Source organism: Trichogramma pretiosum, unplaced genomic scaffold (genome assembly GCF_000599845.2).
Source record: "Trichogramma pretiosum strain Unisexual culture from Peru unplaced genomic scaffold, Tpre_2.0 scaffold11, whole genome shotgun sequence".
Taxonomy (NCBI): domain Eukaryota; kingdom Metazoa; phylum Arthropoda; class Insecta; order Hymenoptera; family Trichogrammatidae; genus Trichogramma; species Trichogramma pretiosum.
The window spans coordinates 456,946-479,558 of NW_019641702.1; the positions used below are offsets into that span (position 1 = coordinate 456,946).

General features: G+C 39.9%; 2 protein-coding genes across 2 annotated transcripts in view; one reads left to right on the top strand and one right to left on the bottom strand.

Annotated features, from left to right (window-relative positions):
- Positions 1-22,613, bottom strand: part of LOC106651933 (UPF0489 protein C5orf22 homolog) — a 459,026-nt gene that overhangs the window by 318,201 nt on the left and 118,212 nt on the right. The gene's annotated exons all lie outside the window — the stretch shown is intronic.
- LOC106651932 lies at positions 796-2,735 on the top strand. Its single transcript, XM_014370634.2, has 2 exons — positions 796-2,103; positions 2,321-2,735. Exons 1-2 carry the CDS (start codon positions 936-938, stop codon positions 2,332-2,334), a joined length of 1,182 nt encoding a protein of 393 aa, XP_014226120.1. The 5' UTR covers positions 796-935; the 3' UTR covers positions 2,335-2,735.

Consider the following 22,613-nt stretch of genomic DNA (forward strand, 5'->3'; position numbering starts at 1 on the left):
GAGCGACTTGCATAACAACGCAATATAAAGAGAATATGTATATGCACAAAGAAAGGGACAGACAATGTTGCGCGCGTGCACCACTCAGAAGTACAATATAAACGAGAAAATAACACTTTCTTACAGCCTGCTTTAGCGCCTGTAGGAAATGGCTTTGCGCTTTTGGCACCCACGCGCGCGACGTTACAATATCAACCATGCGCCGTTCATGCTTTCGCTCAATTTCATAAAGCACGCAAAATTGCCAAATTTTTCCTCGTGTGCTAAGTAGATTTTTATATGATAAGCAAAATATGATAAACAGATCGATAATTAGGATGAAATTGCAATCAGAGCCTAGTTTTTTAACATTTTTTTCTAAGGGAGTTTAACAAATACATCATGTTAATAATTATACGTTAATTAGAAATGGGCACTTGGTATTTTATCTATTTGCCTCTGATTATGATGAGAGGGAATATCTGTATCAAATGTAATTCTTAACGCGATTTGCACGAAATACGTTAACTAACACTTCATAAATTCTATCTTTTGTAAAATAGGTTCAATAATTTTTTTCAAAAGTAACAACAAGGCATTAGTATGAGAAAAAAAAATACGATCACACGAGATATCGATAAAAAACTGGTCAATTCTTTGTCTGTTATAATCATTATTATATTTATATCGTTATAACTGTAAAATTATTACATCAAGATTTTCATTCGATTTTGACTTTAATGAAAAGTAAATTGGGAAATATTCAAAACATTCACATCTAAATAATACTTTAGTTCTAAGTTTACTTTGTTTACGTTATGATTTCTGAAATGTAATCCGAGCCAAGAGTCGATCGAGTTGCTTCACGTTTTCTCTTTCTGTTTCCAAGGAAGTAAGAAGCAACACCAAATTATAATTTTCGGTAACGTCTTACCGATTTGAATTTTTAATAAAAAATGTGTAAGCCAGCTGAAATTGCCTTGTGGCCATCATCGCAGGAGAAGTTCTCGGTCCTGTGTTTAGCCCGATTCCATCTGTGGATAGACCAGCCTATTCCGACTCCGGAACACAAGGATATTTTTTGCAAAATCGTTGCCATAGCTGCGGCATGCCAGGTCGTGCCCGAAGGATGTATCACGTGGAAAGAATTCAAAATGTTTCTCGCGTACGAGATATACTCGGAGATCAAAGACAAGGAGTACGAACCAAGAAAACAAGTTAACTTTATGATAAGTAAATGGGCGTACGACGTTATTAACACGTGGCAGCTACAATTGATGACAAAGAACGTAAGTTATTTGGTCCAAGTGGAAATTGGAACTACACGATATCAATTTATGTATGAAGTGATCCTGGAATTTATACCGTTCGCTGTCGGTAACACTTCTGAAGGAAGCGAGGATTTATCACCCGAAGGTCTAATGCGTCAACCCCCTAGGGATTTTCGTAAGATTTTGAAAAATATTTTGAAAAAGTTAAGCAGTTGTAACGCAAGTATTACCGCCCAAAAAATGGTAGACATAATCGCCAAACTATGTCAACCGAAAATAGCTCAAGTTGAGGTGGTACCTGCGAAAAAAGTAACAGTGGAGTTGAGCCTTCGCATAAAATCGCTCAGGAACAGTACCACGTCTCTGCCACTGAATAGAGATCTTTTTGCTCAAAAAATCGCTCTCATGGTAGCATTGCCTCTCGATGCGCAAACTCAGTGGTCGGATTTTAGTTTGTACACCGCCTGGGAATTGTTCTTGCAATTAAGATCCTTGGATTACGAGCCGAATAAGGATTATTGGATCAATCTGCATTATACGACAGACAAGGTGAACGAAGAAGCGTTGCTGAACAACGTCGCTTCGTACTTTTGTGCGACATTTTCAATACGTATGATAAAGAAGATTTATGAATTCACGTATGAGCTCAAGTATGTTTACCATCCTACTGCGATCCCAATAGCAGAAAACGTTCCTTTGGCCCTGGAAGTACCTCTCACCCGTTTAAATGAGCCTCCACCTCTATTCTGCCATGTGGTCAATGAAATTAAAGCCGAGAAATCTCACTTCACAAGGCATGGTTGTAGTGTCAATATGAATGACCTGGCCAAAGTGGTCTTTCAAAAATGTCCCCGTAAGTATAATCATTTACTCTTTGAATATGCATATTTATCGATTGTCATTACACATACTGCATGGAACGTGAGATAAATTTACTATATTTTACTGATCATTTGTCATTTTTTTAAAATAGACATAATTAGAACAACTTCAAATTTTTATACGATTTCATGAAAATGTACAGCAAAAGAGCAATGAAAATTAATGACCGGTATGGTTCTTTTTTACAGATGCTGTAGAATAAGAGGGTTAAAAAGTTTGATGTACAATCCAATTCAAAATCAGCTACTTTCAAAACAATTCAAATTTAACGTGGTCGAGATTATCCAACGTCTTCTACGCAGGATCATAGATGTCTGAATGGTTTAAGAATAATTTTCTCAAATATTTGACACTTGTTTTAATTAACGAAAAAATAACGACTAAAAAATGTTTCTAATGTGCAAGCACACATTTGATTATTTTATTTTTTATGTAACAAAAGATATAGAATTATTTTCCACTTTTACATTCAGACCAATAATCCAAGATGTAGTATTTTAAGGTTTAATTATGTACATATAATTCAACTAAATTATGTACATTATAATTCTATGATCAATCATCCATTGAATTGAATTAAATTATTAAAAATCTGTTCTACAATTTTATCTTACAAATAAACTTATTCATCAACTAAACTTGTTAAAAAAAATTATGTACAAAAGGATCTGCCTTTATTTCCGGTAAGTTATGATCGTAGACAATGGAAATCAAATGACAGAATGTTGAAAATTCAATGTTTGACACTTGTTTTCCATGTGCGGAAACAATTGTTAGAACTGATACTACGATGAGAATTTTCCACAAAAAAGTAAATTTTAGTTGATTCATAAATTTGAATTTCAAAAACATCCAAATCATTGACTCGTTCACTGATTCAGATTAAGGTGCTTTTCATAAAAGCCCTAGCCAATCAAAGCGTGCTAAAAACTCGATTGTATATAATATACTTCGAATAATGCAGATATTTTTTTCGTGGTTTTACGCCTCCACTGAAACAAACTTGATCTGATATTAAGCATCGGGCTTCGCATCGATCTCGCGCACAGCAGCAAATGTGCTGACGTATCATACACTTCCGTACAGCAGCATATAGAACGCGACGATTGCATTCGGATTCGCGCGCTTTCCAATATGTACGCGTGAATTTTTATAAATAAATATATATACCTATTACTACGCGCACGATCGTCTGGCTGCTCTTTTTTCTTCTTCTCTATCTCTCCGATATACCCTGGAGAATACAACGACGCGCGCACGTTGCGAGTTCCAAAGGAAAATAAGAACCCGCGTGCGCGATTTTTTCAACTCTGTCCCATTGGCGATGCTGCGGAGCTGTTTCTCGCCGCGGCTATTTGCGCGCACGCGGCTTCTCCTCCGGGACTCTCTTTCTCTCTCTCTCTCTCTCGAATGCAATGATTGAGATATCGCGCGAATATGTATACACAAGCGCGCGTGTTTGTTTGTGTTGTTTGTATGTGCAGCAGCATATCCGACTCCTTTTGCGCCAGTCCGCGCGCGCGCGCGTGATTGCATTTCTTTTGACACGCGCCGCTCGCTCTCGCACTCGCACTCGCATGCTGATAATTGAGCTTTTTCTCCAAATAGCTTCGAACGAAACGAATGTGGACACGTCTGTACTTTTGCGTGTACATGTATGCGAGTTTTATGCGCAACGCCGCAAGTATATACGGAATGTATTATGTATACCACTATGAATTGCAGTGTTATAATATGCGCGCGAGAGCGGCCAAGTTAGATTGCGAGGCTTATCTATTTTCGCGCAAACAAAAAAGAAGAAAGAAGAAGAAGAAGTAATGTCTCGAACCGAATAGTAAAAGATAACCGTGGGAGTCGTAGTGCTCGTGTATACCTTTGTACTGCTGCTGCTGCACTCTCGACCTGAGCGAGTAATTTTTTTGTTCGCGGCTATATAGCTCCTCGTCGCCTATTACGATATGCGCTAGATGCGGCGCGCTGAGAAATGAAGCGAAGGGATATCTCATAAGTATAATATAACGGCGTTCGCGCGCGCGCGAGCTCGCTCGTATAATTTGCATAAACAAATCGCGACGCGTAAATCACATCGCACTTGTGCGTGAGCTGCTGCTGCACCGCCACTGCCTCGCGTATGCATAAATATAAATAAATAAATAAATGAATGAACGAGATTTTTTGAAGTTAATCCCGCATTGTCATCGTTGTCCGAATGATTTATGGGAATTGACGCGCCCCCCGTGCATACACGCGCGGCACAAAATAAAACGAGTTCATTTCAATTCATCCATCAGCCCGTAACTACGCGTAGGATATATATAACACACGTTAGGGCCCAAGTTGGAAATCAATTTGTCGTCGCCTCTCGCGCGCGTCGACGTATATACAATACACATTATACCTGCTCGCCGCAACGAGCTTCGAAGTTGACGCGCGCGACTCATCCGTACGCTCTGATATACATTTAAGCGAATGCGCGCGACACAATGTATTATATGTAAAGAAATGAAAATGCGGCGTGCGATACGAGTCCTGTGCGCAGCTCGGAGGTAATTTCGTGCGCGCTTACGTGCGTATTGTATTGGCTTGATTTTCTCTCTTCGCGTTCATGAATAATGCACTATAAATACGGAATCGCGGCCGATCGGAGTGCGCAGATGGAACGATCTCAAGGTAAAACGAAGGCGAAGTGGAGAAAAAAGAAGAAGAAGAACAAGCCGCAAACGAATTGTTTCTGCGACTGTTGGACCGAAAAGTATGTAAAGTATGCCACACGCGATTACCACACGCGGTCGGCTGCACGAAATCCTCTTGAATTATTCTCTATCAACACACTCGAAGACACTTGGAAATTTAGCTTGCGCACTCGCTAATGCAATGGAAAAGTCAGTTCGAGTGATGGACAATTTCCAACTTGTTTATCATGCATATACGTTGTCAGAGGCATGATTTTTCTAACCGAATCTAAATTCCAGACGAACGCTCACTTCCTGCCTTGCCTCTCCGTTGTGTGTGCAGCAGCAGCAGCAGCAGAGCTCTTTGAATACAATGCAGAGCGTCGAGCTGTCTTATTATACGCGCAGGTTGCATTCGATTGCAATTCTCGCTACGCAACTTCTCAATTTCCTTTCTTGCCACTCGGGTACGTATACCTCGTGCTTACAATACGATATATACGCGTACCCTACGCGCGTATTACCGGGCCTTTTTTCGCACGATATGACGCACGATGCAGTGAAAAATGCAACCTATGAATTATTATACTCGACTTTGATACCGTCTTTGTGATTGTCGAATCACGAGCTCCAATAAGTGTCACTTGAACTCCGAATTGCTCCCCCGAATTTCTCCGCGTCATCTTCGTTACGCTCTCTGATTCTCGAAAGCCAACTTTTCGGAAGTTCGGAATCAAACGGCGTGCAAAATAAAGCAAATGGTATGTGTGTGTGTGCCGCGCAATGCAGAGCATGTATAGCTATGTGACATTTGCAGCGAGCGAGAGAAAGAGAGCAAGGTGCGACAATAGTTAAGCATACAATGTAGTAGCCGCTTTAATGCTTTTTAGAGGAAGTTAAAGGATCCGGTCTAAAAAATGAAAAAAAAAACTCTATACCAGCGACCGATCTCAATGGGTATATAAGACAAAGAGAGAGAGAGAGAGAAAGAAGCTCGCTGAAAATAAAAACGGGTGCGATGTATAAACGCCTTCGTAATAATATAACTCGCGCGCGCGCGCGCCTCGATGTACGATCAAAAAAAAAGGTCCGCATCCGCTCCCTCCCTCTCTCTTTCTCTCTCTTTCGCGTCTATATCATACACAGAGGCCCTGCAGTTTATTGACCGGACAATAGATTTCCTCCGTAGACAAAATTAGTATTATTATTGGACCAAATGTTTGGCTGGGACTCCTTCGAACTACATGGGAATCTTTTTTTTTTTAAACCGTCAGATTGCATGTACAAAGTGGCTATGCATGTGTGTTCACAGACGGCATGTTGCAGGGAACGTGCCAAAAAGCTCGGCGGCCAACACGCGTTTGTATACGGAGAGATCAACCGTCCACTGCATTACTTATCAGGTAAGAGGTTTATTAAAGTTTAGTAATCGTAAAAACAGTTTCACAAGATATTATATTTAGATGTTTCAAAAGTTTCCAACCAATTTTAGGACCACTTTAAATGTGGTTATTTTACTTAAAGCTTTCACCAGTAGATGGCGAATACCTTTATTTGTAAATCTGCAATTGGCAAAGTTGAAATGGTTGTATAAGTCAAATTAATTGGATTGCTTTGATTGTACTTGCTCTTCATATTAGATGATGAGTTTTAGACGGTAAATAACACGCGATAAAGCGCTAAGAATTTTTACCAAGGATTAAATCTCACATCGTTTCACACCTTTAAAAAAAAACAGGTCGAGATCGGTGTCTCGAAAGTTTCCAGATGCCCGTCAAAAGACTGTAAGGCAAATAGCGCGATGAACTTTTTTTTCCTCGGAACATTGGACTTGAAGCAAGTACATACAACAGCAGGCACCGAGAGAAGAATAGCCGCCGCCGCCGCCGCGACCACGTTTCTCTCTCGCGAGACTATATATCGATAGGTTAAAAACAGGCTCCTAGGAGAAGAATAAGAGGGTAATTCAAGTGAATGAATGCGGCAGCCGCGGCGGAGAGAAGAAACAGCAGAGCGCTGCAATGTCGGCGTCGGTGCAAGCCAGTTTTATCAGAAATAATGGTTCTCCTTAATCGTAGCAAAGACCAGAAGCGGACGTATCGGACTTGTCGCGCGATGCGAGTGCCTCTGTGTACGCGCGCACTCCCGAAGCGGAAGTCCGCGAGCCTCGTCGCGCCGATGGCAGTGCCTTTACACAGACACAAACATGTATAGCCAACGTATATGTATACGATGCACTTCTTTACTTTTTCTCTTTCTGTGCACACTGTTCCCGTATACGAGCATGTGCTGGTGGCATGTGCATGTGTGCGTGTATACGTGTATATCTGCAGCCGGTCTCCTCTGTATTATACGCGCTGTACCCTCGTTCTTCTTTGTTATCTTCTCCGTTGCATTAGCTCTTTGTAGCCAAGTCTCGCGCGCACGTCCTCGTTTCTTTCCTCGTACTAGTCGTCGTCTCTTCGTTTTTTTTACCCTCGGCCTTTCAACTCGCCGTAATCGCCAATTGATATGATATAAAAATAATTGTATTCTTTTCGTATGGGCCATTATATCGAGCTTCTGTATGCGATAGTAACTGCGCATCCCATATAAGCCGTACCGTGTACGTGCTAATGCCTTAACATATAAATTTAAATAGTCATGCATTGGAAAAAAAGGTTATAAATAGCGATCGGCAGTTGGATCCTTCGAATACGTTTTCGATTTTCGAAACGATCGTTCATGTGTGTGTTATAATACCGGCACGTTTGAGAAATTAAATATCTACACGTACTGTACATATTACAAGCGCGCATCATGTGGCAAATTTCACGTGACACGCGCGCTCGTAAAAAAGGGCACATATACACACACTCTGGACGTGCAGCCATAATTCTTGCACGCAACTATATACTCGGAATGCATCGGGCGCAAATGCATTATGTGTATCGGTGTGCGTGTGTGTGTGTGTCCAACCTCGAAGAGAACATATATATCCCAATGACTGTTGGACGCGCAGTTTCCTCGAATACATTTCAATTTGTTTCGGGCGGAGGTGACAAGAAGCCGAAATAAGAATTTATTAATAATGGACTGACCGCGCTCCTGCACGTATTATTCCGTATCATAAGTACAGAACAGTGTCCGCGAGAGGTAGTATTTTTTTGCGCGCCCATCATAATGCGTGCACGCGCGTGTATAAATTAGTAACTCGCGAATTCGCGAGGCACGAGTAATAAAAATTCAATTTATATACGTGTGCGTGTGTGTGCATTGAGCGCGAGTTTTTCAGGGGCCTCATCGGCCGATGATCGTTTGCCAGCTTGTCATGTTCTTGTCCAGAACGTTTCAGATGTAAGAACGCGCGTTAAATACATCATATATTTTCGAGTAAAATTGCCGACTTGGATGTACGCGATTATTTGCCTGTCTCGCGTGCGACAAACTGTCATTAGCGATTGAGCAGTATGTCACTGCAACTCTAGCGTACTCCACTCTTCAATTCTCTGATAATTCCACTTATACAGAATAGCAAGAGATATTGTCATTCGTGCTTGTTTTTTTTTTAAATAAAATTTTTTTTAGTCGCGATGAGGGAGGAGGTAACCCGTGAAAACAGAAGGAACGAAGCGCTATAATCGTATTATAATAGACTCCTCAGAAACGGAGTCTTAACGGACACAGAATTAATTCAATTTAAATTAATAAAATCAATCACATCACTTCTTGTGAATTGATTAACTATACATAAGCACCAGAAGTAATACTTCAGGGTCTTTTTTCAATTTGTACGAACTTATTGTCTTTTTTTCATGTTTAATACTTTTAAATTGAATTTATCGATTTACTGAGACTCTCCCTTTCTGTGAAATTTTGATTAAATTACGGTTCGAAATAGATTTTTTAAACAGTTGCTTATTATTTTTAAAAATGAGATATTTTTGTAGGAAAATGTAAGAATTAATATTTACATATTAGTTTTGTATTGTAACGAGACTTATGGGTAAAATATATCATATTTGATTGTGAGCTTTTTGATTTCATCAACAGATGGAGTATTGTTAATTCGCAAGGGGCAAAAAATTTTCCGATTAGTATATAAATCTACAAACATTTGTTATATTCAATATTTTTGATACATACATAGTGGTAGCAATAAGATAATCTCAATAAGATTCTGACAATTTGTTCTTTTGTGCTTTGTTTTGGTTGAACATTATGAATAACACAAATAATGGGTATCAACATTTCATTGCCTAAGAAAAAGATTAATTAAAGTCATGTCATATTCAACAATAAACTTTTTGATTCTCTCAATAGATGGTGTGTAGTAAATTCGCAAGTGACAAAGCAAAATTCCAATTAGTATAAAATAGTATAAAACTATTAATATGTATACTAAAAATATACTGCAAATACTATTATTACTATACTGTATGTTCTGTTCGGTAAATGTATAAGTACTGTAACTGTATAGTTGCTGGTAAAAAATAATATCAAAATAATAATTTTCGGGAGTAGCAATAACATTTTTAGCCTTTATGGTGTTTGTCGAATCGGGGTGTCATTACATCTCCGCAGCTTGCAAATCTTAGCAGACTATATCGCAATCGCTGTTGAGCGTCTCAATAGCAGCATCGTGTCCCCCTCAACGTGGTATATACAAGCGACAAGGCGCTAACCAATGCATATGCAAAGGCTAACAATAAGCCACTACTGAATGTCGCCTGGCCGCATCGCGTACAGATATATACAGAGGCGCGAGAAACAGCGAATCGCACTCAAACGCCGCTGCAGCCGCGCGTGTACACTACACACTCGCGCACACATCTACATACGCACAAACCGATTCTCTCGAGAGATAGAGACAGTACAAACACATTATTGTATACAGATTGCCTCGCTGCTCAGGCCTATATTATTTAGTCGTATCTTCCTCTCGTAGGGTAGCTGTATAGGTATTGGAATTACCCCGTAGTGGAAATGCATGCTCGGATTTGCGTCCCAAATGCTCCAGTTAATTACGAAAAGCTACTATCTGCTGCTGTGCGAGTACCGATCGATACATATACAATGTCATATAGAACGGCCGTTGCTGCACACCCTGTGCTCGTTGGACCCGTGAGAGGCACTATTCGCATGCTCTAGAGTTCTAATCCTGCAGGTGTAAGTGAGTCGCTGTTGCCGCTTCGTGTGACGATTAGACGTAAGCCGAATGCGAATTAAGTAAAATTATATATGCTAGCATTAATTCGGCTTCCAGTTTGCATTTCAAATATTTTCATTGAATTTTCAACGATTAAAAGTCTTGGATCTTTAAGATTTTATAGAGGTACAGTGTGAACCACCCCTCGTTGAATTTTATAAAATTTTCCGACAATCTGGTAGAAATTTCCAGTATTAATAATGTTCTAATGACTATCAAATGACCAGTTAAAATGTATTAAAATACATTATCATTCATTTTAACTGACCTGAAAATGACAATTGAACTGTTTCAAATAATTTTAAACCAGCTTTTAACCTATTTTAATACGATAGCACCATTTCAAGTTGTCGCCACTAGATGGCGAGTACTTAACTTTGTAAATATGCAATTGACAAAGTCAAAATAATTGTATAACATTTAAGGATGTCATTTACGGTGCGTATAAGCGCCGTATACATTTTCGGTCTCAAGTCACGTTTAAAATTTGTCATATACAAAAGTAAATGAAAGGATATAAGGCACAGACCGGAAGTATCCATGTACGGAAAAATCGTCGACGGTGTGCGCGGCACAGTGTCTCGAACTCATAGCTATACATACCTTTGTCATCGTACGTGTTCTTCTTATCGTCGAGTAGTAGTAGGTCCATATTAAGTAAACGCCCTTCTTGGCTTACGTGCTCGGGATTTAGAATGGAAAAGAAAAGAATAATAAGATGGAAGAGCTGCAATTGGGAAAAAAAGGCGCTCAGACTGTTCAACAACAATTACGTATTGTCCCGTTTCCTTAAATCCATTCAAATCGTATGCGGCATTTTGTTCCGTTTTCGCGTGTAAATTTTTACGGAAACCCCGATTATAAAACTGGAAAAAAGGAAGAAACGTCTTTCTGAATTCAAAAAGCCTAATCAGTTGATAAGAACCGTTCTAATTATACATTTTCGTAATATATTAACAGTTAATGCATTAATAATACATTTGCAGAAATATAGTTTTACTTTATTTTTTTCTCTAGTTTTTTCTTTTTCAATTTTCGAACTCGAACGTGTTTGGATTTTTTTCTTTCTCTTCTGCGACACCGATTTACGTAAGAGTCGTGGGAAATTTTCCTAGCCTATCGAATCGTTACATTAGAGGCAAGCTAATAGGTACACTGTAACAGATATACCAATATCGTTGAAACCATAAAGCAATTACTTTATTGCATCAGTGTAATAATTTATTAAAATCCTTGTTAACGACTCCGATCGTTTGCGCTATAGATCTGCGTATGCGTGAATTGAACAGATAAGATTTCTCGTGCAGTTACATAGAAAAGTATTTTCAATTCATAGATTTTCATACTTTAATTTCATTATTCGATCTCATATATATATACTTTCATGTGTGGCGATACAATTAAAAAGGATTAATTATTTATTAACGCAAAGACACGTGTTGACATTTTATCTTAATTCTTCACTAGTAACATTTTTCCAAATTCAAACGTTGCGCTGTGTTAATTAACAGAACAATGGCATTTTAGAACAGGCACATATTGACTCGCGTCATTAATTATGTTACAATGTGCTGCGCAGCTTTCGTATGTATGGCATCGAGGCGAAATTCCAGAAGATTTACGCGTATGTTTACATATGGAATACCCTGACGACGTCGACTCCTGAATTTAGCCACGGGAATAGAGAGATAGTTCGGGGGCAAAGGGTCGCCGCATACATAATACACGCCTTATGTGTGTGTATGTGTATGGGTACATAAAGGCACCTAGAGAGAGAGTCAATATCGAGGGGCGATGAGTGGTGGTATTATACGAATTCGACAGGTAGCTCTGTACCTAGAGGCATGTGTATCGACGGGATCCGAAATCGATTGATTCTCAATATTGAAGGAGCAGCAGGGGTGCACGTGCACACATAGACTTGTATACATATCTATGAATGGTAAATATGAGAAGGGGCGGCCAAGTTTAGCTCTGTACACGCATACACACGGCATCGAGACGTACTCACACACACACACACACACACACACACACACACACACACACACACACACACACACACACACACACACACACACACACACACACACACACACACACACACACACACACACACACACACACACACACACACACACACACACACACACACACACACACACACACACACACACACACACACACACACACACACACACACACACACACACACACACACACACACACACACACACACACACACACACACACACACACACACACACACACACACACACACACACACACACACACACACAAATGCGCGTGTACATATTTAACAATATATATATATCGATGCTTGCGATTCATACCGATCGACCTGCGCATAATTACGGGCTTCGAAATATATATTGAATAATTGACATGATCTGATTATTGCGTGTTGGGCTTTGTGTGGCTTGCTATGCTGTTGCTGCTGCATAATCTCGAGGCTATTCTATATAACGACAACCATTATGTGTCTATTCATTCGGTGCCTATATATATAACAACGCTGCCTAGCCGGGGTGCGCCTACGAGCGTATATTATAAAATATAAATATATGCGCGCGCATATGCAATATTATAATATTAAATATGCCTACTATATTATGATAGCCACACGCATAAGCACATAATATATATCACTCCATTGTAACATATTGCACGTCCGCATCGACGAATGTCAATGAGAAGTCGCTTGGCTTTTTTATTTATTCATTTTTTTTTTCATTTCAAGCTCGCGGTATATACATGCCTAAGCAAGTAGCGGTCGGTAATTCATTTTCTTCTTGCCTCGCGTACATAAATGTATATAATATGCAAGTGAACGCGCGCCAAGTGATCCTTCGCCTGGCGCATACGTATTATACGTGCGTACGGGGCATGTGTGTCATTGGCACCTGCCCGCCGCGCCGATGATCGTCTCTCGCTCGCACGTTCTCACGCTTTTATAAAGAGCCATGAAAAACAATTCCACGAGCGGCGCAGGCATGTGTCTCGTGCGATATTGACTTTCTTGAAGAGCTCGTATATTTATTATAAACATCTTCGAGCGCGCCGACGCTCAAAATTGGAGTAACGCACAAGCGCCCGCCAAGCAGCTGATTCTTATCGCAAGTTGCACACGCTGCAGCGTACGCTTATAATACATCATGATACAAGCTGTATCATCGCGAATGCGTAAGGCTGGCCACTTTCTTCACGGAGCGCGTGACGCGTGTGTAATGCCATACCAGACGCGCTGCGCGTCGGGAATCGACCACGCGCTTGCAGCGGCAGCAGCAGGACATCGTGATGTAATTTCGATGCTCGTGTAGACATATATGATTCTTTTTTGTATGTTTTTGTAAGATTTACCGACTCTTTTACGCAAGGACGATAAGAGAGCGAAAGAAAGGACGACGAACGATCGCAACGTCTGCTGCTACCGCACTTGTGCGCGCCAAAAAAGATAAACATTTGTATACATAATTTTGAATTCTTTACATCGGATCGGTGCATTATTATAAATCAATCGCGTGAGCATTAATTAAGGGAATTTAATTGCGCGATCACTGGACTGTATATCGGAACCGAAAATCGACAATGATCGTCCTGCACACGCACACACTGACCAAAATAAATTCACGAAGCCACTTATACGCAATCGATATCTTAATGTGTGAGCTCTCCTTGGGCTCCTCTGTATATTGTAAAAAGCGTTACAATAGCATCGTGCGTAGTAGTAGCGCATAATCGCGAAAGATACAATGTATAAGTGTAACGACGTTCGTCTGGCGATCTTCCTCGAGTGATACACAATATATGTGGCACATGCGCGATCCAACATAATCATGATCATCATCATGATCGTCGTGGACTCTGCTCCGTGTTGCATACGTGTGCAGGGAAAAGACACGTCAAATGCACGCGTCGCCCTATCCGGACTTGGTACATAAGTACGTATCACGAGCTGGGCGCGTAGTATAGCGCCTTCGTTAACACTTTGGTGGCATTATATATCGCAGGTGCGACGACGACATTATTATGGCGTTAAAACGAGGCACCGTACGTATACTCGAGCTCAGAAACATTTCGTATCCGTGTGTAAGCGCGCGTGTGTGTGCATGCCTATCGCCTTCGTATCGTTATAATATGCAAATGCATCCCCGTGCAGATGCCGCCCCAGTGGTGGTAGTAGTGCAGCAGCTATATATATAATACCAGCGATTCGCATCGAGAGAAGCCAACGTTACATACTCACACACGTCCTTGATGTGCAGTGGCTTCTTCGCGCAGCGCATATAAATACACTGTATATCGCATATAAGTCGTTCGCTTGGCGGCGCGCTATCGCGATCCCATCGCGCACGTACATACATACGTACTTATACGTGTTCGACTTGATGTTGATGGATTATCAGATCTCTAGAATTTCAAAGTTAACGACTTATTGCCCTGCGCCGCCGCCACCGACGCCGCCACAGCCGCTTCGCTTTATATTATCTCTTGCAACAACCTCATTTGCCGCTCGGTATCAAAATTATTCTTTCCATTTGCCCGTTTATCCCTGCGAAGTACATTACAAACGTGGTGGTATACTTGCTGGAAAATTCCACAGTGTGGGCACGCGAGAATTACGACTCGATTAACCTGTACTTTTATTTAAATATTTTACGAGCACGATGAAAAGGGTTTTTTTTTCATATAAAAAAATATATTTACGAACGACGCTGACAAAAGTGAAACACGAGCTTTCGTCGTGCGAGATTAGGAAATACCGAAAGTGATGATAAAAATTCGCTACCTCGTTCGGGGTGCCCTCAACACGGACCGTATATAATCCTTATAGAGAGAGAGAGAGATCGATGCGTAAGATACAGGTAAAAGTGCCCATAAATTATCCACGCGCGTGCTCTTGCTCGGCGAGTGCACCGAAAGCGGATTTGCGCCGATACGTTCGCGGAGAGAGAAAGAAAAACCACACACATACACACGTAATGTCCTTTGTCAAGCTCTCTTTCTCTTGGCTCGCGCGCGTCACGATTTTCTCCGAATTAATAATGCCCCGCCGCCGCCGCCGAGCCGCGTACTGTACACGCTCTACACACACAGCGCATTTCACCATTAATTAATACAAATTACGCAAGCAGCTCTTCGATTCAACGACTATTATACCCGCTTCTTCTTTTTTTTGCGTGCTTGCACTCAACGACGACGACGACGACGGTCTATATAGCGTCGAGCGCGCGATAAAACCGTGTATGGACTAATTACTCGAGTGCACGCTTGAGACGAAGCAGCTCGCAAACTGTGTATAAGTACTGTACGCCTATATACATACGTTACACGTGCGCTAGTATACTTACTGTATACCTACATATACATACGCTCACTTACGTGTGTATAATACGTGTAAGTCGTTAGTTATGACGACGGCGTCAAAGCAGCGCATAAAGCAGCTGAGCGCAGGTGTCGCGCGAATCAACATTCAACCCTGTACTGCGCCAGCCTACCTCTGTGCACACTCGAGTGTATGTGTGTGTGTGTCGAGCTTGATGCGCGCGTTAATTAGTATCTCGGTGCGCGCATTGGTGACTCATTAAAGCTGCAATACTGCATGGGATGGGGAGACGCGAGGCGGCAATTACACGTTCGTATATATACGTGTGTTATATGTATACACGTACTCGCGAGAATCCAACTAACGCCCGAGTTTATAAGATTGCCGCTCGGATCGTCGCGCGGGCGCGTATAAACATTATTTACCCTCGCCTCGTTTGTGTAATGTCGTCGTCGTCGTCGCGCGCGCTAGCCCTATATATATATATATATATATAGCGCAAAAACGTAACTAGGTACTTTCATTAAAACTTGGTGGCGTAACGACGAGTGTTTGTCCGCGCGCGCACGCAGTGGCAAAAATGTGTCCTCGTTCACATTCGCGCCTACCTGACTTATTCTATTCGATCGGAGCGGCAGTAGGAAAATCAAGTGGGTCGATGGACGCAGGCCAACCTAAACTGGTCTTATCGTACGTAACAGGAGAAGATTCACGGAGAAAATAATACAACAAATATTGTTAGGATTCACAGTAAAAATTACTATTCTAAATAGTAATGAGGTGACATCGATCTATTATCAGGAATTTTGATAATATTAAAACAAATATTCTTAAAGGTATTAAATATTCTAATAAAACTCGGTACAATAATTGCTATAGTGTATAGTAAAAATTTCACTGTAGTAAATTTTATTTTATAGTTACATATTATATGTTAAGAAACATAATACTAAATAATATGATCTTAGCAAGTGTTGCTGTTCAAGCACGAAAAAGTACACCTTGTATAGCAAAATTTGCTATGCGTACAGTAACTTTTCTTGTGTGAATGAACTTCCAATATCATGGCTAGATGTCGCTTTGCATACCCGCAAGTGGCTAAAATTTGAACCAGCTTACTATATATAGAAGATGAAAACGCAATGATCAAGCTTACTAACATGTTATACTATATGAGCGTGCGTTTACTAGTAGTGTTAGGTTATTTAGATTAGGTAGGATTAAAATACAGCGAGCGTGCGGTTAGAGTGTGATACGACTAGTCCCGAAAATAATAAAATTTCCAAAATTGTCATTCGAAAAATACACCTTCAAACCTCCAATGAGATCAAATCAATCGATTAATGAAAAAAAATTTTTATTCTAAATTTCATTTACCCACGGAAAATTTAATACAGTTTATATCAGTGATTATTAATCTGTATAAGAAAAGTTACTATTCAAACAAAAAACATTACTACTCATAATATAAAAATTACTGTAATAAATGGGAAATTTTGATAGAATTCAAAAGAATAAATTTTTCCTACATTAAATAGTCAAAATTACTAAAATGTGTCGATGTCACCTCTTTACTAGATATTATAGTAATTTTTACTGAGAATTCTAACAATATTTATTATATTTTTTTCTCCGTGTTCATGTGCAGAAGTTATTGGTTCGCAAAAACGTTCGCTGAGCCCGGACTTAGACTCAAAATGTAACTTCGGTCACAATGACTAAACGAATGTATTTCACAAGCGATAAAATCTGCACATTACATCTAGTAAAACGCCACATCAATCATTAATAATTAATGAAAAGACGTGACACTTAAAGATATTGTCAATTCATGCCACTTGCGAGTTTACAATACTCCATCTGTTGATGAAATTGAAAAGCTCATAATAAAAAATGACACCTTTATTTATAATGAATTTTTTTTTAATGCAAAACAAATTTTGGAACCTTAATCTTTATACTTTTACAAAACTGTATAACTCATTTTTAAAATTAATAAGCACCTGTATAAGAAATACTTATTTAAAAGTTTCACTTCACAAACAAAATACTTCTCTGATTAGAGCTGTTTCTAATACTTCAGTCAAATACGCCACCAAGTAGAGTGTATTCTTGTGCTCGGCCGACAATGTCATATTCTAAAGCAACGAAACAGTCAATTAAACAACAAGTGAAAGTATCCGTGCTGTGGGTCAATCTGTGGCGCGCAAGCTCGGCGTGGATGTATAATGCGATCCATCGTCGATGAGATCGAGCATCGTACGGCTAACGAGCCCTTTTACTTTTGCGCAGCGTGTGAATTTATTATCACGTATGGGCTAATGTTCAGCTATTTTTGCGTACTCGCAGCGTCATGATCGTGGACACAAAAAAAGTTAAACAATAATAAAAGTATCGAGAGGATAATTTATATACGGTACACTCGTGATATGACGGATCGCAAGCGCGCTTAAAAATCCACGCGAGCCCCGTGAGCGAGCGCGATACCGAATCTCGATTCATCATTAGCGAGAGACACTCGCGCTGCACACAACGCGCGACACACGATCAAGGCTCGTGTGATCAAAGTAGCCTTTTATATAAACATGGCCTACAACCGATAGGAGCTCGTATTATTTATACTCCTTCTCGAGTTAAAGCTCTCGAGTACGCGGCGAAAGGACCTCGCGCTCGCTCGGCGCCCTGTATACGCTGCTGCGCGCACACGTGTATAACACACATATTGGAACGGAGATTTATTATGTACGATGGCCGAGGTTGCCTATAGGCCGCGCGCGTGCAATTCGTATTTTTTCTTCTTTTTTTTTCAACTAAGCGGCGCTCGACACGCGGACGCGATATCGGAGCTGCATGTGAGTATTTGTGTTGGAATTAATAATGGCGCTTTGTTCAATGAGCCTCTCGGATACCGAAGCACGAGCTGCGGCGCATAAATAAGGAACCGCGTTATATTTTCTGTAAACCGCGTTTGCGTTCGCTAGCTGATTCGCCGATTTTTCTGTGTGCGACGATGCATATTATTATAAGTAAACGTACTCGATAGATCGTCAAGTACGTGCAAAGCAGTAATCGGTTAGTTATAAACATGGTAGGCTGAGTTGAAAGCCGATATCAGACAGTTATCTTGAGCTTCGAGAGAATGCTAACTAATATCGTGTCAGCTGCTAGTCTTATAATTATTGCTTGTTAGTTAACAATTGACTTTGTATGACAGTTAAACTTCGATAATTCGAAATGAAATTTTGCATTTAGAGTCTAGATACCATATAAATTTACTTCGATAATTCGAAATGATATTGAGTTCAATCAATTATGTGGAGAAAGTGGTAGTGTGAACTATGAATCGGCCGCGGCTTGGATGACATCCCTCAATTCAATTTTAAAAGAATACGAGCCAAAAAATATTTTTAATGCAGATGAAAAAGGATTATTTTACAAGTGCCTTCCATCAAAAACGTACGATTTCAAAGGTCAACCATGTTTTGATGGTAGACACAGTAAAAAGCGAGTATCAATTCTTGTTGGCGCCAATATGTATAGAAGTGAAAAATGTCCGTTGCTAATGATTGGCAAAACCGCCAATCCCCAGTGTTTTCGAACTGTCAAAGCAAAGCCTATAGAATACACCTCGAACAAAAAAACTTGAAACATTTTTTCAGAAAAGAAATTGTCTCTAGAATGTTAGCAAGAATGGATGATTCAACGGTTAACATCAAAATAGATGTTTTAGTCACAAGTAGTAATCCCCATAGAACATTATTTGCAGTTATGAATGCAACGAAAATAGCTCTTAATGCTACAAACTTTGAGTTTTCTCTTTTAGTTTTCGAAAATTCGGCCATACGCCGTCTAGCGGTAACTTATTAACTTCTACGTACCTTAAAATACGATACGTGGAATTTTTAACATGCTTGCCTTAGTTCTTAACGCATTAAAGTTTTGTATTTTCCAAGCTTTTTGCGTTAACATTAATGCAAAGGAACTCCACTAACAATATTCGATTCTGTGATCACGTTCATGCACGTACCTGGAACAATGAGTTAAAGTATTGTAATACATGAAATTTTAAAAACACTTAGTTCCTAATACGTATTTTCTAATCTTTTTGCCTTACTTTTAAAGCGAGTATTGTAATTAAATTTCATAAAATAGCAGTAGTATTCAATCTATGGTTTGTTAAAAAATTTACATATTGGACAAGTAAATATACAGTAATATATTGCATTTAAATATGCAGTATATTTACCTTAATAATATTAGAAATTACTACTGCATTAATTCCATGGAAGTTGTTTGTAGTTAAAAATAATTTTTGTAATTTAAAAAATATATATGATAAAAAAGATTATTAAGGTAAAAATGTCTAATAAAAGTTCTTGAAATTCAAGAGTCAACCAACCGATTGAAAGCCGCTTTTAGATACTTCATTTGTAGGTTCATCATTTTTTTTATAAATCATAACTATTATTATCATTATTAATCATTATCATTGTTAATTTTTATTATATTATAGAAGATAGATTAATGCCATATGCACAATTGAAATGAGAAGTACTCGTCTTGCGATAAGGATCGATGCAGCTAATTTATATGTATAAACGAGCGGCGTACATTACCGATCACGCTTGATTCTAGCCGATCTTTTTTGGCACCGATGCACGCTCGAGATAAGGCATCAAGCTCTCCTTCTCATACATATAGCCTAGCTATGAGAGCGATTTTCTGTTAAACGCGTATAATTCGCGATTCCTGGCAACTGCTTTGCAGCGTATCCCTCAGAGTGCACAGGCTGCGCTGCAGAAGCTTTCCCTTCTGCTCTTTCTCTCTCTCACACCTTTATAAGACCAGCAGCAGCAGCTTCGCCGTCGTCGTCGATCGTGTGTGTGTGCGCGCGCGCGAGACTTATCCGTGTAACGATCTCTCAATTATCCCGGGTACTTGTGTCGAGTCTCGTGTCCCTCGGGTAGCTACGATCGAGCGGGAGAATCGTATTTTTCTGTGGTATATGTAAATCAAAATCACGCGCTCCTAATTCTTTTATATTCATATGTCAGGCCAGGAGTCGGGCGCTTATGGCAATTCGCGAGTGAACTCTTGCATGGTTCGATCGTTTACTAATCGTCAACATCATTTGCACATGCTGTACAGCTTCGCGACCATTGTGATTTCGATTTTCTTGAAAAACTCCAATTGACTCGTTAAAAAGTGAAATATTTCAGATTTTTCGTGACTCGAAATGCATGCAAATCTTTATTATAAAAGAAAGATTGACACAAATTCAGGGGACGATAAAACGTTATAAGTCTATCTGAGAAGTTGGTTGCACATTGACCAATATCTACACCAAGTACCGCGACTAGGGCTGTGCGAGTACTCGAAAAAACTCGACTCGTCGAGTTCGATTTTTTCCTCGAGTTCGAGTCGAGTACTCGAGTTTTTTCGGGTACTCGCGTTTTTGTCTGGTACTCGAGCTTTTTCGAGTAATCGAGTTTTTTCGAATACTCGCAATATATTTAAATTTTAAGTAAATAAATGATGAATCAACAGTCTCTAGACCCCTCTCTTTGTGTGTATATGCTTATAAGTGTGATGAGGTGTGGTACTATTAAATTATTTTCTTCTTCCAATTCTAGCCGCTGCAAATATCACACTTATATGCATACACACACAAAGAGAGGGGTCTAGAGACTGTTGATTCACCATTTATTTACTTAAAATTTAAATATATTGCGAGTACTCGAAAAAAATCGATTATTCGAAAAAATTCGAGTACCCGAAAAAACTCGTACTCGAAAAAAATCGAGTATTCGAAAAAACTCGAGTACTCGAAAAAAATCGAGTATTCGAAAAAACTCGAGTACTTGAATTTTCCCGACTCGACTCGAACTCGACTCGAACTCGGCGAGACGAGTTTGAGTCGAGTAAAATTCGAAAAATCGGATACTTGAACAGCCCTTCTAATTACAATATCTCTGTAGATGCAAGTGGCTCGGTCAAGCGACACGTAAAGCCGACGTGCAAGTCAAGCGTAAAAAAGACAAGGCCTATGCCTAGCTATGTGGTATTGTCATTATTGTAGTATCATGTTACGGAATCGAGTGCCCCTACTACGGTGAACTTACATTTTCTACTTGTTAGTGAGTCTAATCAATCGTCCTCGTGTTTTTACTCTCTTCATAGATCTTTGGGTAGGTTATAGGCAGTGTACGTTTGAACGCCACATCATAAACAGCAGAGGAAAACCGAGTCGACTGCAGCGAGTGATATTCGTGATAAAACATTTCTTTATTAGATTATAGCGATTGTGTTTGTGTTATTGAGTGAGCAAAATGTTTCATGTGCCCAAGGAATTAAAAGCATTGAAGATTATGCATGGAAATGTCAATTGGAAGATTGAAAAAGAACGACGAAAATTTCTTAATCACGTTTATTTTTTAATCGGAACCTGGAAGGGACCATTTCCTAATCTCCGACACATTTTTAGCACAGAAGAAATTGAGAGTCTACTCATCGAGTCTTTAAACCTAAAAGCAGAAATACTCATCGAATTTTTAATCAATACCGGCTACGAAGACGAACCAGTCCATGATGCACGTGGCAAGCCACTGTTGCGTCGCACCACACCACTGCATCACGCGGCTAAATGCGAAACTCGCTATAACGTTATCAATGAATTATTTAAAATTTACAACAAATTTGACGTAAATTACACCGACGAGACCGATTTAAGTCATTTCCATGTGGCCTGTATGACTGGTTGTGAATACGCAGTCGAGAAATTCCTCGAATTCAGGATCAATCCCAATTTCCGTTCGACGAAAATACGTAAGTCGCCATTACAGATAGCTCTGAATGAAAAACACTAGCATATTGTCCGATTGTTGATAAAAAGAGGCGCGGATCCTAATTCCACCGATGCGGACGGATTGACTCATCTGCATATTATCTGCAAAGAACCAAGGAATTATGATTTAGCAAGAGTGTTTTTTGAAATTTGCGACAAAGTCAATAAAACAGTGCCGGTCAACGCTCAAGATAAATTCGGTAATACACCATTGCTCTTGGCATTGCAATTCACGGACCCTCGCAAGCCGGAGTTGGTCGAAATGCTGTTGAGAAGGGGTGCCAACCTGAATTTGGCCAACAAAGATGGATTGATGACTTTTCACAAGATTTGTCAGAAAGATGAATGGGCGTACACATTAGTAAAGTTCATCGACAACCACCATCCGCCGCTGCAAGTCAATGCTCAGGATCAATTGGGTAACACACCG

Coding starts and splice junctions, on each gene's coding strand:
- LOC106651932 (XM_014370634.2), top strand. CDS start 936: ATGTGTAAGCCAGCTGAAATTGCCTTGTGGCCATCATCGCAGGAGAAG.